Source organism: Dermochelys coriacea, chromosome 7 (genome assembly GCF_009764565.3).
Source record: "Dermochelys coriacea isolate rDerCor1 chromosome 7, rDerCor1.pri.v4, whole genome shotgun sequence".
NCBI classification, from domain to species: domain Eukaryota; kingdom Metazoa; phylum Chordata; order Testudines; family Dermochelyidae; genus Dermochelys; species Dermochelys coriacea.
The window spans coordinates 109,812,602-109,833,843 of record NC_050074.1 but is presented as its reverse complement, the minus strand read 5'-3'; the positions used below and the strand labels follow the sequence as shown (position 1 = coordinate 109,833,843).

General features: G+C 40.6%; 1 protein-coding gene across 3 annotated transcripts in view; it reads right to left on the bottom strand.

Annotated features, from left to right (window-relative positions):
* RGS10 (regulator of G protein signaling 10) overlaps positions 1-21,242 on the bottom strand; it is a 30,834-nt gene that overhangs the window by 4,746 nt on the left and 4,846 nt on the right. For 2 of the 3 annotated variants that reach the window (XM_038411097.2, XM_043518820.1), the window contains exons 2-4: positions 15,995-16,113; positions 14,407-14,493; positions 3,942-4,085 (exon numbers count right to left, since the gene is read on the bottom strand). In XM_038411097.2, the coding sequence (XP_038267025.1) occupies positions 3,942-4,085; positions 14,407-14,493; positions 15,995-16,113 (350 nt within the window). Of the gene's footprint in view, positions 1-2,709; positions 2,792-3,941; positions 4,086-14,406; positions 14,494-15,994; positions 16,114-21,242 lie in introns of all 3 variants that reach the window. The other variant, XM_043518821.1, reaches the window with a different exon arrangement.

Below are 21,242 nucleotides of genomic sequence, written 5' to 3'. Positions count from 1 at the left end.
CACTGATTGAAATAGCTGGCTTCTCCAACACTCCTGTAGCTGAGCTCACACTTATAACTGGTTTAGCCAACACTTGTTACTCATGCAAGGGGCGATAGCCTGGTTTCATTCAAAGCAATGGAATTTTGCCATTGACTTCAAGGAGACCAAGATTTGACCCACAGTGTGTACAGGGGCACAAGGCACTATATAATAATAAGTATTTCACCTGAAAACTCTTCTTGCTTTTTGTTTCAAAATAAATATTTTATCCCCATTTCCCCACCACCCTTTTTTAGGTATTTTTGGGAGCTAGTCACGTTGTCTTTTCTCTTCCAGGACTTCCAATTCCCTGACGTTCTTGAACTCCACTTCATCCTCCAACTCAGTTGTTTTCTACCCTCTTACTTCCATCTATTTCTAAGCAAACTCCTACAACTTATTTGGATTTTTACTACCACCATGAAAAAGTCTTTAGTGTTCTCAGTTGTCTAGGTCGTGACTATTTTGCTTGGGCTAGAAAAGCTAGGGGAGAAGAAAAAATACTGCAAACCATATCTCCAAACCATCATTAAAACAAAACAAAAGCATACATCACCCTCTGGCAATGAGTGCACTAGAGTAGCCTCTCTGAGTCACGCTTCGTGACTGATTACATTTTATGGTGCCCAAATTCCCTAAGCTAAGCTTCCAACAGGAATTTTTGGATTCTCAGCTGCTTCAATAAGTAGGGTTACAAATTCCATGTGTGGATAATTGAAGCTGTAGCTTTATGGGTCTCATTTCTAAAACGTTTCAAACTGTTAGTGCAACTGTAGCTTTCCGCCTTGTAGAGAGAACACTTGTTCTTTTCACCTCCACAGTAATCTTAGCTACAACCCTCAATCACATAAAACATATAGGTGTATGACCTGTAGTATCCTGCTTGCAAAATAAATGACACAGGGGCTTTCATACTAATTGTTGTTCATTTTTTACATAAACCAGTGGAAACCTCCCTGCTTTAATTTAAATGCTAAATGGATTTAAATGAATTTTAACTCAAGTTAGCTACCTCAATGTAGAATGCTAGCAGTGACAAGGCACAGGTAGTTTTTACTTTGATGTGGCTAGTTGAGGTTAACCCTATACCTCCCACTTGGGGTTGACCTTGATTAGCTACATCAAGGTAAAAATTACCTGTGCCATGTATCTACTAGCATTCTACATAGAGAGAGCAATCTCAATATAAAAATACACCTTTTTTTGTGGTGAAGACATAGCACATCAGAGGTTCATGAGCCAGAGTTTGGGACTTGTATTAACAGACCCCCTCCTTTTCATGGTGGACAAATACTATAAAGATTAAAACCAAGTTGGTAACAGTCCTGGAGTATGACAGCTACGCAGATTGCCGAGGTTTTTATAGTCATGTGCAGAAAGGGAATTTTCTTGCTCTTTAAACTGAATGGATGAAATTTTTGGAATCTCTGCACAGAACAGGTGCATGTACCTGGGCAAAGAGTTTGAAATTCACAAGGATTCTATGAAACACTAAAATTCCACTTCCATATACTGAATAGCAGCCTTTGTGCTGACGCTGTACCCAAATAACTACATACACAGGGCCAAATACTGATATTCTTACTAATATTTAAAAGTACTTTACCCCAACAAGAAGTCCCAGTGAAATCAATCAGTCTACTCAAGAAGTAAATTGCTACTCGCCATGAATAAGGTCAGAGTCTGGCCTTCAAGCTATGCCCTTTTATACTTTATAAACACAGTCATATCTCAGATTGTCCTCGTGGGAGCAAATTATACCACTCCTTGCAACTTAATAAGGATTCAAGCCAGAGAAGAGGATAATTGCTGCTGGAGTACTGTGTAGCAGGATCAGACAAAAGCTGCATTCCATACAGTGGAAATCTGCAGCAATTCCCAGATGTCCTGTGTTTAGTTTTAAAACATTTACAGACATTCTTGAGTAGCACATTAACGGGGCTCCCCTAGAACCTGGTTTAGTATATGTCTCTAATTTGTGCTTCTTTGGCTGTTCCCATCTATGCATGGATCCCTCGTCTAAAATGGAGAACAGGTAAAGTCTTTTGTACTCACTCCAATTTCATTGTCACAGTCATGTAATCACCTACTATGTACAGTAACATCGGGGTTTACGAGGACACTTTCTTTCCCATTCCCCCCCATAAGTCAAAGCTATAAGCACAGATTCTTCCATGAATGATTTTGCTTTGTCACACTGAAATTGAGCTTTAGACATTTCCACTGTTAATCATTTGGAATCCACTTCAAGGGGAGCTGAACCTTTTCTCATCAGCCCACTTCAATACCTGACAGATGCATTCAGCATGTAATGTCAACTCTGTTAAATATGCTGTTTAAATCAAAGAACTGCTTTGCTGTAAAAGACATGAGCCAAGGGGAAAATATTCAAAAATCCTGAGGAGGGTGCAACTGGAATTGGCAATGGCCACACTCTTTGGAAGCTGCAGATGAGAATCAGTGACTCCACAGTCTATGGCAAAGTAGGTTAAAAAAAATGAAGAGACTGTCTCCAAAGTGGACAGCTACAAAATTCTGCCCAAAGTCTTAAATTGCCAGATGGGCTGGGATTGGAATCCCAGGAATGAGCTCCCTCAAGCTCTGAGGATGTTCAGATCTGCACTAGCAGGTCCAAACCCTTCCTCGACCTATAGAGATTTTTGGATCGGGATACAGAGGCTCACTTACCAGCTCAGCCCCCCTCTCTAAAGCACAAGGAGATGATAGGGGATATTCCAGGACATCTGTCCCATTTTGAGTCAATGAGCAGCTGAAATCAACCAAGGAGAAAAGTCCTGAAGCAGACTCCAGCGACCACAAGGCAGCCAGTAACAGAATTCAGTGTTACTGAAATCACCATAACTGGTGTCTCAGTCCAAGTGAGTGCACAGCAAAACATGGACATAAAATCAGTCAGCTGCTGGGTTCTCCAGCTGATGACAAAAAACACAGAGGCAAATCCTACCAAGCTTCCATTGAAAGCCCCTTTAGCGGAACAGGTGCAAAGGTGGGGGCATCACATTAGGGGGCTGTGGCAGAGGTGGGGAGAAAGGATGCAACACTTCACACATCCTCAGATGCTCACTCCTGCATGATAATTATTTCAGCAGAAGTAACCTCCAGAGAAGGGCTGCAACACCTCTCCATGCCTGATGGGAGTCCTCCACTTCCACCTTCCATGCATCTGCTAAGTGCCCAGCCCCGGAGCTGGACTGAGGATTTGATCCATAACAAATGCAGAGTGGCACGCAGACACCAGGTCCCAACTTTATTAAGGAACCTTATGTTATCACAGATGACGTACGAGTTTTCCCCGAGCGAGGGCTGCAGCAGCAGGCACTCTGTAGAGAGTGCACAATATATAATGTTCCCTTTAGGGTATGGAGTGCAGTTGAGAAGAATAAAGAATTTAACAAGCTGTTTTATTCTTAGCAGCTTTTCACTGTCATTTTTAAAAAGCTAACTAAGCCAGAATAGACTGAACTGGAGCCTGGGCTCTTCTGTGCTAGCCAGTACGTGGGTAGTGTCCTCTCCACCACATTGTCATGATAGGTTGCCAGAACAGGACTCCTCTGGTCCCTTTTGCCTAATTCACCTTCCGTCACATTCAATTCTGTCCTTTGAAGCTTCCAACTCAGCAAGCCACCATAGAGTACAGCACACGGCATCCAACCACTTCGTTCTGCCCCGAGTCCAGTGAGCGTTAGTGTGCATCTTGTAAGATCATCTGCTTTCATACACGCATGGGAGCTCATTTTACCAGTTAGCTGGCAATGCGCATGCTCCAGCAGAACTGACACTATATACAGCAACAGTCCAGGCCTTATGGTCCTGCCACCTCCCTGTCATCTTCAATGCATCCTTTCACACCAGCCATAAAATATATCCTCAAGTGAGCAGGGTAAATGTAATAACTTTACCTGGTCCTGCAGCTTTTGAAACATTAGTGGGTGAGGTTCTCCCAATATCGTCTCATTCAAACGGGATTGCCCTTCAACATTGACTTGGCAGGAAGCTTTACTGGACAGGAAAGTCGTGTAAATTTCTTTAGCTTTTTCTTGCATCTGTGAAAGGTCAAATATTTACAATGGGAATATGCAACTTTGCCAGAGTCCTCCTTCAAGACATGCTAACTGCATGGGAGATGCTTCTATCAGGGGCAGTATCTTAGAAATAAGATGTATAGTCAAAAGAAAGAAAGTGTGCAGTAAGTCAGTTTTTTCATGTACATTCTAGCTGGGATTTCCAAAGGATCACAAGGGAGTTAGTTACCCAGATCGAATCTGGGCACCTAACTCCTTTAGGTTCCTTTGACTATCCCAGCTCCTGACTTCTGTTCTGAAATGTTTATAATTAAGTACAAAGGACCTGATTCTCCTCTCACTTACACAGGTGTGAATCAGGAACAAAACTGGCAGGAGAGGAGAATCAGGCCTCAGAATGCTATATCATGCAGTAAATTCTCTTTCCTCTTTTGTACTGTAGAAACAAACAGGCAAAGAAAGCAACCAAACAGAAATCAGATACTTATGGACACACTATAGCTAATAGTGACGTATGGATCATTTCATATCTAAGAGACACTCCTTAAAGAAAGGCCCAATCCTGCAACATGCTGTGTTTTCATTTACTTTAATGGGAGCTAACAGAGCTCAGCACTTCATTCAAGAAGTCAATACCTTCTAATGATCATGCCCTGATCATGCAATTATGTAACTGCACAGAGAGGGCTTATCACTGTAACTGAAGAGGTTAGGTGTGGCTTATTTGAGGTAATTTATTTTTCATTGTTTGCTCTGACTGCAGCAGATGTTCTGTTTTAGTGGCCTTCTCTTCATAAAGCAGGAATAATAATGATAATGCTTAGCACTTATACAGCACTCTTCAACTTCAAAGCACTTTATTAAGGACCCCAATCCTGCTCCCACTGAAATCAATTACAAAACTCTCCTTGCTTAGGAAGTTCATGGAAGCAGATAAAAGAATGAGCACAGTGGGAGACTATTTATTTTAAAGCCACCTGAGATGAAAATCTCAAACTGGTGTTCTAAATTTTTCATGCTTAGCGCTGCATACCAGCAGACACTAGAAGATAATTAGCAATGGGTAACCATAAATATTCTGCATTGTATATTTAATGAGGAACAGTATTCATAGAGCAGCACAAGCCAGAACACTGCATCTGTGATGGGAAGTGAGACTGAAGAGGAAAGCACTTAAACCCTTGGCCATGAACAAATCACAGGAATACTTTTATGTTTTACAATTCAAAATAGACACGTGGGGATAATTTTTTTAAAAAGCTATGCACGTCTATCTTAGTGTATTCCTAAGGTCTAAAAAATTAACTGTCTCACAGCTGAGAGCACACACATATTGTGTGGCAACATTTCTTTTTAAAAGACAATCCTTCATTCAGGAGAATGAAACACCGGGATATAACAGATACAGTAGATCATACCAAAGAAATATATTTAGGAGTCATACTGCGTAGGGATGTGATCTTTGTCAATTTCATACTAAAGTGGGTAGGGGTCACTCAGGCCTACTCTAACTAAAAAAGTTATACTAATATAACTATGTCCATTAGATGTGTTTAACCAATAGCGTTATATTGCTATAAACCTACTGGGAATGCAGTTACACTGGTATAAAGGTGCCTTTTATGAGGATAAAACTTATTTCACTTCCTCAACCAGAATAAGCTATACCAATATGCCAAGCACTTTTATATCAGTATAACTTCATCCACACTGGGGCAGGGAGGGTAGGCAACTTTAATTATACTGGCATAGTTAAAGCAGCAACATCTGCTACTGTACAGGAGCCTTCAAGGCAGGGGTAGTAAATTATTTTTTAATCAACCTCCAAATTTCTTAGCCAGGGCATAGTCAAGGTCCAGACTCCGGAGAAAATAATAATAAAAAACAACAATAATAGTGATAATAAGTAAATAAAAAGATTTCCGGGTACGTTCAAAAGTGTCCAATGATCTGGATTTGACCCATGGTCTGCCTATTGACGACCCCTGCTTCAGGATTTGCTTATGCTGCAGCTGGAAGGTGTGATTCCCAGCACAAGTAGACAGATTCATGCTACCTTCACTTGAACTAGTGCACTAGAGTGGCAGTGTGAATGTTATGGCACAGGCAGTAATACAGGCTAGCCATCCAAGTCCAAGCTCACCTCCCTGGATCCTAGCTTAGGTGGCTAGTCCAACTGCAACACCTACACTGCTATTTTTAGCATGCAAGCTCAAGTGAAGCTACCGTGAGTCTGTCTATCCAGGCTGAGAATCACAGTGCCCAGCTGCAGACATGCCCTCAGCGACCTTCCAGGAAAACCGACTGTTGAGCAGGAAGTAAGGAAGTGATGTCAGTGATTCAGTAGGTGGCACTCTTCCTGCTTTCTGTGTCAGCTGGGTGGTAAAAAGGGAATGTGCGACTGGAACAGTCTTCTTTTAAATAAGATTTAAAACTGAGATCTCACTCGTGTGTGGTCATTAAAGATCCCATAGAACTTTTCATTAGTATACATGTGCTTGCTCCACTGTCCTGGCCAAATTCCAATTTGGACAATAAGGTTCTGTCTACAGAAATCCCCCTTGCTGTTTCAAATGGATATAAATTCCTCTTTACTTCCTTTCCCAGAGTCAAGTTCTGCTCTCAGACACATGTACGGTTCCCAGAAGAAATAACCGGGGAACCCCAGATGTTCATCAGAAGCCAGACTTTGATATTTAAATTATTTAGCATCGCTGAGCTCTGTTTAACCATTACCACGTTCCATCCTAGAAGTGGCAGCAGAGATTCCTGAACATATGAAGTTTGCAAGGTGCTTTGAGACCTTTTGAAATGAAAGGTGCTATATATATATATATTTCTGTTACCATAAGCAACAGGAGAATCTTCACTGTAGCATTTTGCTAAATTTTTCCTGTGGTTGAAAAAGTGAAAAAGATTCCATATGATTGGATAGTTCTTACTCCCTATGTGTGTTTACTTTTAAAGTGCATTTGAAAAGGAAGAAATATTTTAACATTGTGAGCACACACAAAGGGTTGTGATGTTTGTTTGTTTTTAAATCAAACATACAGCAACTGCACACAACTGATTCTAATCAAATACTCACCCTTATTTTTAATACAGAAAACGCCTTGTTAATTAAACAAGAATCAGATTTGCTCTATAAAATAATAGTGTCCACGTGCTAGAAGAAGTGTACCAGGCACTAGTGGTGGGGCTTTTTGTTATTGTTTTTAAACATATTTTTAAAACTGTTGAGTTGTTTGAAAGCTGGCTACTGAACATAACAATAATTCTACTTAAGAACACTAATCAGCATTTATACAGCACATCCTGTGATCAGCTTTGCTGACATTAACTAATTAATAGAGGGGTGACTATAAAAAAAAAGAGCTAGTGTGGAAGAGGTACTGAAAATGACACTGCATGAGTCCTCAGCCCAGTTGTGGAGGGCACTGATGGTGAAAAGCTGCAGAGAGGTAGCACGTCCCTTAACGAATACAAGCAGTAAAGGTATTTCAAAAACTTTTTACCATCACATTTATGTCATCATCATCCTGACATTATACAGACTTATGCAAAGCCAAACTATGCTACAGATTGACGCAAGAGGTCACAATAATGTGCCATAGAGAGATGCTCTTTTAAGCCATTTAGGCTACTAGGGGGGCCTGAACTCATCTGGAGGGTGTCTGTGCATGAATTTGCAACAGTTTGGTTAACCAGCCTGTGTGTGTGAACTTTTTTATTTTTTTTGGTTAAAGAATGATTTATTCTGCTTTAGCTTAATTTGATAAAGAAAGGGTTTTAACTAAACCAAAATAAGCCTGGTTTAAACCGAAATAAGAGTGTCCACACTGCCTTCTGTGCCAGTTTAAACTGGTTTAAAATGACACCATAAGTTAAATCAGTGCAGGTGTGTGTACAGAAGCCGTCGGAGGAGACAAATATGTAAAATGTGGTGGGAGATGGCTTTAATAAACTTTGAATACATAGACATAGAGAAATAGGGACAAAAGACTTAGGCAGCTAAGGAAGGAAAGAGCAGAAAAGTCTCTTTCTTTGAATTTTTTGAACAGATGTGGGGCAGAGCCAAAGCCCATGGGAGTCTTTTCCCTTCTTGCTAATGGGCTTTGGATCCGGCCCTATAAGAGTGTGAACTGGACTTCTGAATTTATAGTGAAAACTACTGCCCAAGGGGTACAGAACGCAAGGTACCATCCTGCCATGTCAGGCATCTTAACCTACATGAAGGAGCAGAGCAGGCTAGCAGTTAAAGCCCTGGGCTGTGTCAGTAGTCCTGTTCCTGGTTCTGCCACCAGCTTGTTGTGTTCTCTTCGAATTTTAACATTGTAAGCAAGTGGCACTTATTTGCAATTCTAATTCTGTCCTAAATGTTTTTCCTGTGAATAATATTTGTTGAGAGAGAAAACACTGCAAATTATACAGGGCCAAATTATGGCTGCTCCAGTGGCTGGCGGGGCACTAGAAGAGGAAGGCAAAAGATATGCACTAATTTAGCAGTTGGCCTCCTTCAGGTACAGGGTAGGGGGCTCCAGTGTTGCCAGCTAGACACTGTCCTTGCCCACACGACACACTGATAAGGGTAGGCAAGGTTACGATGCATGAGCATATGTAGTATTTGCCATAGACAGTAGTAACCGTTACTCATGAACATACTTTCCACAGTGTGCCTGGAGGTACCATGCCGGCTCCTGGTCTCTGCAGGCATAATGTCTCCAGTAGCTGTTGCTAGTAAGGCAGTACACCTCCTCTAACCCCTAGTACCGCAGGACAGGCTCCATCTGACAAGAAAATAGGCCCAAAAGGCTGGGGACTCAGGGCTAATTCAATCAGCATATAGAATAATGGATATCCATGGAGACAGGGTGTGTTTACTGTAGGGGCCAGGTGTTTGCCTTAGAATTTACAAAGAAAAAAGAAACCCAAAATAATTCTTTGAAGAGGAGGCCTCCTTGGGCAAGAGACAATAGTCTGCAACTGTGTGTAAAAAAAAAAAAAAAAAAACAAAAAAACCAGCATGGGGGACAAGATTTTATCCTCCACTGAGGAAGCAAGCTCATGGTGTGGCTGCCTTGTGAAAAGAGGGTCACAGCCCAACTGTAAAGCACTGATCTGCAATATTTTATTAGACAGGAGAGTATCTTGTTAATTAAACCTAAGCTCTAGAATGCATGTTATGATTTTATTTCATATGTAACAATTTATTTCCAATAGTTCTACTTCCTGTTGCTTGAATCTGTATGCCTTGTTAAATAACCCCATATTTGATTTCACTATAAACACATCACAGGCTACGTTTTCCCTACAACCTATGTTGACATAACTTATGTCACACAGAGGTGTGAATAAACCACCCCCAAGTGACATAAGTTACACCAACATAAGCACTTGTGTGCACAGCGCTATGTCGGCGGGAGAGCTTCTCCCACCAGCATAGCTTCTGCCCTCTCTCCCATCAGCATTGAGTGTCTTCACCAGACACGCTGCAATGGCACAGCTGTGGCTCTACAGCGCTGTATGTGTACACCTGCCCTACGTGTTGTGTTAAATGGAGTGGTGATCTGAGGGGAACTCATAAGCTGGGTGTACTGCTTCTTGGAAGCAGCAAATCTGTGAATTCTGTGATTGTCCAGTGGACCAAGGGCTTGACACTCCAGGGAGGCACTGGGAGGACTCAGCGTTAGAGTGGGCCTATTGCTAACCTGCAGAGTGACAGCAAGGCCCCCAGCAGACACAGACAAGGCCTCCTCACACTAAGGGCACGTTGTTGCAAGGTGCCTCACAACTCTGGGTATCCCTGGGAAGCATCACATTAGCAAAATATACAAGTTAACTCCCTCATTGATGTAGTATTACAGTGACTGCTGCAGAAATCACTTTCAGGAGACAAATTAGTGTTTCATGCTGTAATAAATACTGTACAGAATGATTTCTATCTTTAAAGTTTCTGTTTAATTCTGTAAAGGAGATAGATAGATCTGCAATAACTTTTAAACCCTACTGCAAATCTATAACGTATTATAATTCTTCTAGCCTCCAGAAGCTTTGCTAGTGTTAGACTGCTGACTGCATATATTGACTAAAGACTGGTACTGAATAATTGAAGATAAATGGGAACTAGTTAATCATTGTCCGTTCAATATGGCAATCCATCTGAGGATTCATTGCACTGTTATCTCTGTATATCTGTTTACCATTTCCTGTGTCTGTGTGCACAATCCTAAAACAGAAACAATGAAAAAAAGATGCAGATTATTTTATAAAAGGAAAAAAGTGTCATCATCCCACTGCAAAATCCTACATAGGGACTTTTCATGCAGTATCCATCTTAGAATACAATTTGGTACTTGTTTAAGCAACAATGGAGGCTACCTAGCTCCTGAGCAGGGCCTGGGCCACTGTGCATCATACAGACAGAAAACAGCTGGCCTGTGTGAAGAAAAAGATATTCCCTATTTGCAAACCAGCTGCAATGCCAGATCCACATCCACCAGTGAAGAAAGTAAGTTCCCTTGACAGAAGAGGGAACAGGCATATCTAGACACCAGGCCTTACATACTGCACATATCATACCAAGGTAATATGGTGCACAATGGGTTACTTTCAGCCTTGATTTGTAATAACAAGGACCGAACAGGTGCTATGTGTAATGGCTTTTGTGCCAAGGTTAAACTAGGTCCCGTGAGTCTTGTCTTGCAATTAGCTTGTTGAGGTGAAGACAGGGCACAGACAGCTTCTCAACCCTGTGCACAACAGCCAGGCAGAATGCTGCCACTTGTGTTAGGAGGGCTTGAAGTGAGAGCTAATTAATGTACCCAGTGCCAGTCTAACTTAAATGGCTGCCATCATAGTAGTATCTGAGCAGTTCCCACATATTCATAGCTTCTAAGCCCTGAAGGGACCATTGTGATCATCTGGTCTGGTCTCCTGTATAACACAGGCCATAGAACTTCCCCAAAATAAATTCCTGGAGCATCTCTTTTAGAAACACATCCAATCGTTATTTCAAAATGGTCAGTAATGGAGATTCCACCACGACCCTTGCTAAATTGTTCCAATAGCTAATTATTATCACTATAAAAAATGTACACCTTATTTCCAACCTGAATTTGTCTAGTTTCAACTTACAGCCATTGTAGGTTGTACCTTTCCGAAAGACTGAAAAGTCCATTATTCAATGTGTGTTCCCCATGTAAGTACTTATAAACTGTAATCAAGTAACTCCTTAACCTTCTCTTTGTTAAGCTAAATAGATGGAGCTCTTTGAGTCTATGGCTAGGTATATTTTCCTATCCTTTAATCATTCTTATTGCTCTTCTCTGAACCCTGTCCAATTTATCAACATCCTTCTTGAACTGTGGACACTAGAACTGGACATGGTAAAAGAGCAGCAGTTGCACCAGTGCCAAATGAAGAGGTGAAATAACCTCTCTACTCCTTCTTGAGATTCTCCTGTTTATGCATCCTTCCTGGGACAGCATTAGCTCTTTTCATCACAGTGTCACATTGAGACCTCATGTTCAGCTCATTATCCACCACGACCTCCAAATCTTTTTCAGAGTCACTGCTTCCCAGGATAGTGTCCCCCATTCTGTAAGTCTGAACTACATTCTTTGTTCCTCGATGTATCCGTTTAACCATATTAAACTGCATATTGTTTGGTTGCACCCAGTTTACCAAGTGATCTAGATCGCGCTGAATTAGTGACCTGTCCTCTTCATTACTTACCTCTCCCCCTATTTTTGTATCATCTGCAAACTTTATCAGTGATTATTTTATGTTTTCTTCCAGGTCATTGATAAAAATGTTAAATAGCATAGGGCCAAAAACCAATACCTGTGGAGCCCACTGGAAACACACCCACGTGATGACAAGTCTCTCTTTTCAATTAAATTTTGAGTCCCATTTAACATGTACCATCTTAATTTTATATTAGTCTAGTTTTTTTAAAATCAAAATGTTGTGCAGTACCAAGTCAAATCCTTTGCAGAAGTCTAAATATAACATCAACTCTATTACCTTTAACAAACTTGTAATCTCATCAAAGAAAGATATCAAGCTAGTTTGATAGAATCTATTTTCCATAAACCCATGTTGATTTGCATTAATTACATTGCCCTCCTTTAATTCTTTATTAATCAAGTCCCATATCAACCACTCCATTATGTTGGCCAGGCTAACAGGACTTTAATTACCATGGTCATCCCACTGACTCTTTTTAAAAATTAGCACAACATTATTTTTTTTCCCAGTCTTCTGGAACTTCCCTAGGGCTCCAAGACTTATTAAAAATCAACATTAATGATCCAGCAGGCTCTTGGATGCAAGTTTTTGGGAGCTTCTGATTTTAAAATGTCAAACTTTAGTAGCTTCTGTTTCACATCCTCCAGAGATACTAACAGAATGGAAAGAGTGTCATCACCATATGATGAGACTGTATCATTTGTTTTTCCCCAAATACAGAACAGAAATATTTAAAATAGAAACAATCATCCCCCCATCAGCCCAATCTCTCTCTTCTTTCCAGACTGTAGGAAAAACAGCCTGATTAGTTGTTTCTGTTTTGAGTGTGTCCATCTATATGTGTATACATAGACCTTACTGAGGGAAAACCAATCCCAAGACATTACTTCCGGGTAGTTCTATGCATGGTGAGGTCTGTTGTTGAGTTGGTTAAAAAATGTGTTTCCTTTCCTGCAAAAAAATTTTTTGGCAGAAATTTGAAAAAAATATTTTGGTTTTCAGTTGTTCATTTTTTCTTTTTATGACATATCAAAATTTCCTGTGGAAAGCAGACATAAGAACGGCCATACTGGGTCAGAACAAAGGTCAATCCAGCCCAGTATCCTGTCTTCCAACAGTGGCCAATGGCAGGTGCCCCAGAGGGAATGAACAGAACAGGTAATCATCAAGTGATCCATCCCCTGTCACCCATTCCCACCTTCTGGCAAATGGAAATGCTTTTCAAAAAAAAATTAATTTTGATGAAAACCCAATTTTCCACTAAAACACAGTTCCATGGAAAAATTTTCAACCAGCCTTGATCTATAGTCATTCCTGTGTCTTGTGAGAACGAATATCATAGTCAAGGTTGGATCTAGACTTTCAACTGCAAAACTTCCTCAGAAGGTTAACAATTTCATGGTACTAAGGGTACCATGGGGATGAGACCTGTGTCCCCATTCCCTCCTGTTTCTGATGGTTCCTGGCACAATGGGGAGTGTACATGCACCTTTCTAGAGCAGGTGTAAAGAGTTCTGCTCAGTAAACTCCCTACCCCTATCTTCCTTTGGCCAGCAGAGTACCACCACTTGAATTATCCAGCTGCAAAGTGCTCATCCAGCAACAAAGGCCATAATTTAGCCCTTGATATCCACATAGAAAGTCTAAAGCTGGGATTCTCAAACAGGCCTAAGGGAATTAGTCACTCAGCTCCCACTGACATGCAATAGGATTCTGGCATCTAACTTCCTTTGGACGTCTCAGCCTAAAACAATCAAATTACACGTTTTGATTGTCAAAACATTCTCCAATATTTACAGGAGCAAACAAACAGAAACCCAGTAAACATTTCAGGCCTGATTCCACATAACATGGTTCTGATCCCGCAATCAGAAAATGCAGCTAGACCCCTGTGCTCATGTGAATCTAATTGCAGGACTGGCACCTCTACAGCAGAAAGAGGTTATGATTAGAGCTGACTAAAAAAAATATTCAATAGAACAGTTTTCTGTCAAAAATGCAATTCAGTCAAAATCTAAAGAATTCACAGGAATATGTTGATTTTGAAGAAATTTTTGATGGGGGAAAAGTCTAAATAAATGGTTTCCACTGTTTTAGTTCCATAATGTCAAAACATTTAATTTTGATACGTAAAAATGTTTCAACTTTCTTGTTTTGATTCATTTCAATTTTTATATGGTAAAATAATTAATTACATGTATTACAATATATTTAATATTTTATATATAATACACTATATGTAGTAAAGTTACACCATTATTAAAACAAAACATCTTTCACTTATCAAAGAACAATGATTAGACATTATCAAAAACAAAACATTTCAGTGGTTCCAAATTGAAATTTTTTGGAATTTTTGTTTCATGGGAAATATCAATTTTGGCTTTTCATTCTGATGCAGAATAAAATTTGTTTTACTAGCTAGATACAACTAGCTCTAGTTTTGATGATTTCTGATACATTCCTTCAATATATTTGTTTGTACATACATGAAATACAGCTGAATATCTACGCAAGTAGGAGACAGGTTATATCCCCTAATGCTACCATGGAATCTTTGTTGGCAGGTAAAGTTTAATTTTGAAGGAAATACCTGTTTCTTGTCTTGCATTTTCTTAAATTCTTCACACGCTAACCAGAACAAAACATTTTCTTCACTAAATTCTTTCTTTAAAAATTCCTGAGGAAAGAAAAAAAAAAAGTACAATGTTAGAATCTGATTTTTCAGATGTTTGTTTCCCCTCCCACTATTAATCTGTAGAAACTAGATGCTCTTTGGGCCCAGGACTGTCTTATTTTTTGTACAGCACAAAATGAGGCTACCAGCTGGGGACCAACAGGTGCTACTGAATTATAAACAAACAACATATTCAATGCTTTAAAAAATACAATCCATAAGAACTAGCCTACCTACATTTTAGTCTTAAATTCCGCCAGCCAGCTAATGAGAAGAATGCATCTATCATCATTAAATAACTTGATCAATTTAAAATTGTTACTCAGAAAGAACGCAGGAAATACACATACTCAGTAGTAATAAGTATACAGATCTCTTTTAATGAGCTTCATAGATCACTTGGGATTCTAGTCTACTTTCATTTGACATTCTTTACTGGCAAAAACTGCAAATGAAAGTGCTTCTAAACATAATCATCAGTAACAATAAATTATCTTAAAAGTAAATTAAATCAAGAGATATATTTGCACTCTCCAAACAGTGTTTAAACGAACCACATTCCTCCTAACGAGAAGCATTTTTTAAAATGGAAAAAAATATATTTATTTAACATGTGTATAAAAATAACGACTGAAATATTTATAGTTCTGGGATGTTCAATTTTCACTGTCAAATGTGAAAAAAGAAAGATTAAATTATTTGCTGGCACCAGGAATTCTAAAAGCATTTGGATCAGTCTAGTAATAGCACTAGCACTTTCCTGCGTGGTCAGGTATAAAATCACTTCACTCCAGCCTCTGGGTTTGATTGGGCAAATCATTACTCAAAACAAATAGTTTTTATTTATGCAAATAGTTACACTGATTATTAGCATGATAAAAGACTTGAGAGACTGAGGGTTAATGGGCCACCCCCAACATTCTTGAGCCACAATCCTGCATTGTGATCTGTGTGGGCAGACTGCTGATCCCACATGGAGCCCTACTGAAATTAAAGGAGCTACGCTCAGTTCACCTGCCTGGGTCACAACACAGGATGAGGCCCCTACTGAGTTACTCTTGCTCAGTAGCAGTCATTGGAATAATTTATATGGATAAGGGTTACAGGATCAGGCCCCAGTAGTGGATATTACATGACAGGAGACGGTAATATTTCAGAAAAGACCAAGTTTCCTCCTGCTCCATTGTTTAGCCCACTGTGGCTTTCCAACACTTACTCCTGTTGTACCCATGACATTGCCCGTCATCTTTTTTCTGGTTAGAAAGGTGCAACCAATCATTCAGCCTATACCCAAAGATAGGCTGTTGGCAGAGGATACCATCTGAGAAGCATAGCAAATGCACCAACTCAACTATTCTGTCACCAATGCTTAATTCACACATCTAGTTATATACAAATGTATACCCTCATGCCATTGGTACACCACCATTATTTAATGCGGATACATATTAAGCTTCAAATGCTGTTTAAAGTCTATGCAACCATTAATAGTTAAGATAGCAACCCTAAATTGTTTCACTCCTTCTGGATCTTCTAGGAGGTTCTCTAGTGATGTAGTCCACTTTGAGGTTCCTTTTAGGGTTTGTTGGCTGCTGCTTGGGTTGCCATCGCTGTCATTTATCTCTGAAAAGTAAACAAACCAGCTTTAAAAAAAATGAATAGTCTCACGTGCATTTCTCTGATCCCATCACTACCCTCCTCAACACCTTCAAGTCGTAGCTGCTTTCTTAAAAGGAGATGTGATCCCACTGAAAAGAAACATGTATTTCTCCATTCTGCATCGTCGCTAAGAGCTTGTCTTCGCTGCTACAGTTTGCTCAGAGTCCGTACACTCCGGTTACTCCACTCAAACTAACCTAGCTCGAGTGGAGCAACCACACTGCAAAAGAACACTCAGGCAACAAGAGCGATTTGATTAGCAGCTGATGTGCTGTTGTAATTCCTGCAGCTGCATTCCCACAGCATTACAAGTTCAAGCATCAGAAGCACTCAAGCTTCAACCCAGCCTGACGGCCCAGTGAACGAGCTAGAAGAGAAACTGTCGTGTGCGGATGGGGGCTGGGTTCAGGACAAAACCTCAAGCTAATCCTGCAGCGAAGACAAAGCCTAAGAAATGTAAAAGCTGCTTTACAGTCAGGGAACTCAAGAGCGGATAATGTCATTGTCTTATCTGAGTTAATTTGCCTTATGGACATGGAACATTACTACCAGAGCCTCAGCTGTAAAAGGGCTGTGAGCTTGTTTCTGGCACTGTCAGTGCTATCGGCTGGTTTAGATCTCCCACACTGAAGTTATGAGACAAATCTTGGTAAGCTGCCTAGATGAGATTTCTTTTAGAAATGAATGCTCTCAGGGTAGAACGGGGGTCATGGATGAAGAAAGAAAAGCAATGCTTTGTTTAGGAGGAGACGAGGCCTACAAATCAAACCATTTTACTGGGAGGGCAGCTAGACAAGTGGTGGAATGGTCTCGTGCAGTCTTGGAGAACACTTAATGTCGGGCAGTTTACTTTTGATTTTCTTAAGTCAATTGGAGCTTTTCCAGAGTGCAGAGTTGTACCTGACTAATATGCCAGCCAGCATTCTCACAAATGTTCCGAAGTCTGAGGAGAAGGAAGAGATGGTCTAACTGCTGAATCTACATCTGACTGATTGTGCCAAGAGATGGGTTTATTAAACCGCAGGCTGCTGAGGCCAGATAGAAACAGATTCTTCACTGGCTACCATTCTGCAGTCCCTCTTCTTGGAAAGGCTCCAAGTATTTTACTGCTGAATTGAAAAGTTTTACAACAAACACAGAGAGAGTGTGGTTTCAGAGTAGCAGCCGTGTTAGTCTGTATTCGCAAAAAGAAAAGGAGTACTTGTGGCACCTTAGAGACTAACAAATTTATTAGAGCATAAGCTTCCGTGAGCTACAGCTCACTTCATCGGATGCATTTGGTGGAAAAAACAGAGGAGAGATTTATATACACACACACAGAGAACATGAAACAATGGGTTTATCATACACACTGTAAGGAGAGTGATCACTTAAGATAAGCCATCACCCACAGCAGGGGGGGGAAGGAGGAAAACCTTTCATGGTGACAAGCAGGTAGGCTAATTCCAGCAGTTAACAAGAATATCAGAGGAACAGTGGGGGGTGGGGTGGGAGGGAGAAATACCATGGGGAAATAGTTTTACTTTGTGTAATGACTCATCCATTCCCAGTCTCTATTCAAGCCTAAGTTAATTGTATCCAGTTTGCAAATTAATTCCAATTCAGCAGTCTCTCGTTGGAGTCTGTTTTTGAAGCTTTTTTGTTGAAGTATAGCCACTCTTAGGTCTGTGATCGAGTGACCAGAGAGATTGAAGTGTTCTCCAACTGGTTTTTGAATGTTATAATTCTTGACGTCTGATTTGTGTCCATTCATTCTTTTACGTAGAGACTGTCCAGTTTGGCCAATGTACATGGCAGAGGGGCATTGCTGGCACATGATGGCATATATCACATTGGTAGATGTGCAGGTGAACGAGCCTCTGATAGTGTGGCTGATGTGATTAGGCCCTATGATGGTATCCCCTGAATAGATATGTGGACAGAGTTGGCAACGGGCTTTGTTGCAAGGATAGGTTCCTGGGTTAGTGGTTCTGTTGTGTGGTGTGTGGTTGCTGGTGAGTATTTGCTTCAGATTGGGGGGCTGTCTGTAAGCAAGGACTGCTGCATGCCCAAAACTTCCAATAAAGACAGTGGGAGTCTTGGCCATTCAGGGTCAGGCCTAAAACCCTATCTAAGATTGCTAGACATTATAAGACTAGGAGTCAAATCACACATTCCTTGCACACTCAAAATCCCACTGTAATCAATAAAGCTCTTACTTATGACACCGTATTAATAATAAATATAAAAAGGGCATTTGTAATTGAAAGCTACGGTAGTAGCAACCAATCCTGCTCACCTTTCTCACCCAAGTAGCCCATTGAAGTCAATGGGACTATTCGTGTAAGGAAATTGAACAGGATTAGGCCCCTCTTCTATTAACAGTTTGGCATCTCATTTCTATTTATTGGCATGTTTTTTTTTTTTTTTATAAGTCCTTCATTTCACCTTAAAGCAAGTGTTCAAAGATATGGATCTTCTCAATACATATTTGGATCTAGGTTAGGGATCTTCCTCAAGTGTGGAGCTAAAACTATTATAATAGTTGTCCAAAAAGAAAAAAAAGAAGAAGAAAATGAAAAAGCATTATACAGAGTAGAGAGTCAAACATCAGCAGATAGCTAGAATGATAAATGCCAAGACTAAAAGCCTATGGAAAACTGGCATTCCAGAAAAGCCTATTGTGCTAAGTGGCTTTTGGTTGTTGGAGGCTTTGGTGAGTTCTTTTGATGTGTTCCCTCTGATAACAGTCAGATGGACATCTGCTTGTAAAAGCATAATAATCTCATTCACTCTCCACAAGGCATCTATCATAGGAGTTTCCCTTTCCATGGGGAATACAACTGTGCAAGAGGGTGAAAGCATCTAAAGTTGCACAAACTCCATTCACATATCGCTGCGTAAGGAGAAGGAGAAACCCACCCTCATGCGCCAAATCAATAAAATATATAGAGACTAAAAGGAGAATATTTTAAATTAACCTAGCAAGTGGGGGACACACTTTAAGTATACTATAAAATACAAGCCATGTCATTAGCATGTCCCTCCTTCATCTGTTGTGATCTCTCTTTTTGTCATCTCCAAGTAAGCCCCCAATCCTATACTGACTTGATGTGTGAACTTGAAGAAGGCACTTTAACTTCACCATGCATCAGTTTCCCTTTTGGGGAAATGGAAATAATACTTCCCTCCTCAAAAGGGAGTTGTGACATTTAATTAACATGTCTACAAGGCATGTTGGGATCCTGGGGTAGAATGTGCAAAATATTGTTACTTGTATAGAGTCAGATTCTCATGTTCTGCAAATATCCACTGTCTGTACACAGGGACCAAATCAGAATGGCAGTGTTTTCCACCCACAAGTGTAAATGACTACACAAGGGGTGGGCAACTTTTCAGAAGTGATGTGCCGAGTCTTCATTTATTCACTCTAATTTAAGGTTTCACATGCCAGTAATACATTTTAACATTTTTAGAAGGTCTCTTTCTATAAGTCTATAATATATAGCTAAACTATTGTTGTATGTAAAGTAAATAAGGTTTTTAAAATGTTTAAGAAACTTCATTTAAAATTAAATTAAAATGCAGAGCCCCCCGGACCGGTGCCCAGGAGCTGGGCAGTGTGAGTGCTACTGAAAATCAGCTCGCATGCCACCTTTGGCACACGTGCCATAAGTTGCCTACCCCTCAACTACAGGGAGCAGTACAGGGAGGCAGAGCAGTGGAGAACCAAACCTATTAGATATACTCTTTATGGGAGTCGGATTTTAGTCTGGTCTTCTTTTGCTGTACCATGCAAAATGGACTGTAATGGTTACTCGTCCGTTGTTCTTTAAAAAGCATGGCAGAAGCAATATGGATATTCACTTCTAAGAGGACTCTGAAGCAGACTGACTTTAGAATCCCAAGCTAGACCTGTGCTTCTGATTTTCCATGATATCTCTAGAACACTAGATGACAGACCACATTGTGGCCTACCCTGGGGATGAGGAAGGGAGCAAAGAGTTTCCTCCCCACCTGATGCCTCTCTGCAAGGACAAGGCACAAGGATTGCACTAGTCTGGTGACACTGGCAATGCTAACTTCCCCCAAGTGGGCATGGAGTGGTGGGGCTACAGTCCGATGCGGCAGCCACTTTCCTCAACAAGCCATGAGAGCTTGGGCAAAAAGAAATTCCAGGGAATCATAGAATCATAGAATATCAGGGTTGGAAGGGACCCCAGAAGGTCATCTAGTCCAACCCCCTGCTCAAAGCAGGACCAAGTCCCAGTTAAATCATCCCAGCCAGGGCTTTGTCAAGCCTGACCTTAAAAACCTCTAAGGAAGGAGATTCTACCACCTCCCTAGGTAACGCATTCCAGTGTTTCACCACCCTCTTAGTGAAAAAGTTTTTCCTAATATCCAATCTAAACCTCCCCCATTGCAACTTGAGGACCCAGCCCCACCTGGGCCAGAGAAATTCTCTACCCAGAAGGAGTAATTGCAGCAGGAACAGACAATGTCATCAGACTGCTTTCTACAATTTGTCTCCCCTGTGCTCACGGTCCATTCACTCCAACCCCCTCCCTCAGAGTCTTCATTTCAGCCTTACTCTACCTATCCTCTAAGTTCCCCTGCTTCCTACCCTCCTTCTTTTCCCCTGCCCTAACCTTCAATGTCCCCTCTCCCTTCTCTTATCTTTTCATTTAGCTATTCTCCTCCTCATTAAACCATACCCAAAGAATTTTAAAAATTTAAAGGAGATATACCCACTCCGCCATTCCCCCCACCCCTCCCAAAAATACTGTAGTACTAACATGACATTTGCAGACCACCACTGTTCACTCTGCTTGCATGTTACTTCCCTTTCCCCCTATCCTTTATCTTTCCTGTCTACTTTCACAGAAGCTCTTTTGGGCAGGAGCGATCCAATACTGTGTTGCACAGAGCTTAGCACAATGGGGCCCAATTTTCAAATGGTCACTTCCATAACACACATTATAAATAATAGGCTTTTTCCCCTTCTACACAAGCGTAAACATCTACACAAGGTACAAGGCCATGGGGGAACAGGTCCAAAATACTTCTGATAATATTAGAATCATTGTAGCTCTGTTTTTTCACTGTACACAGTT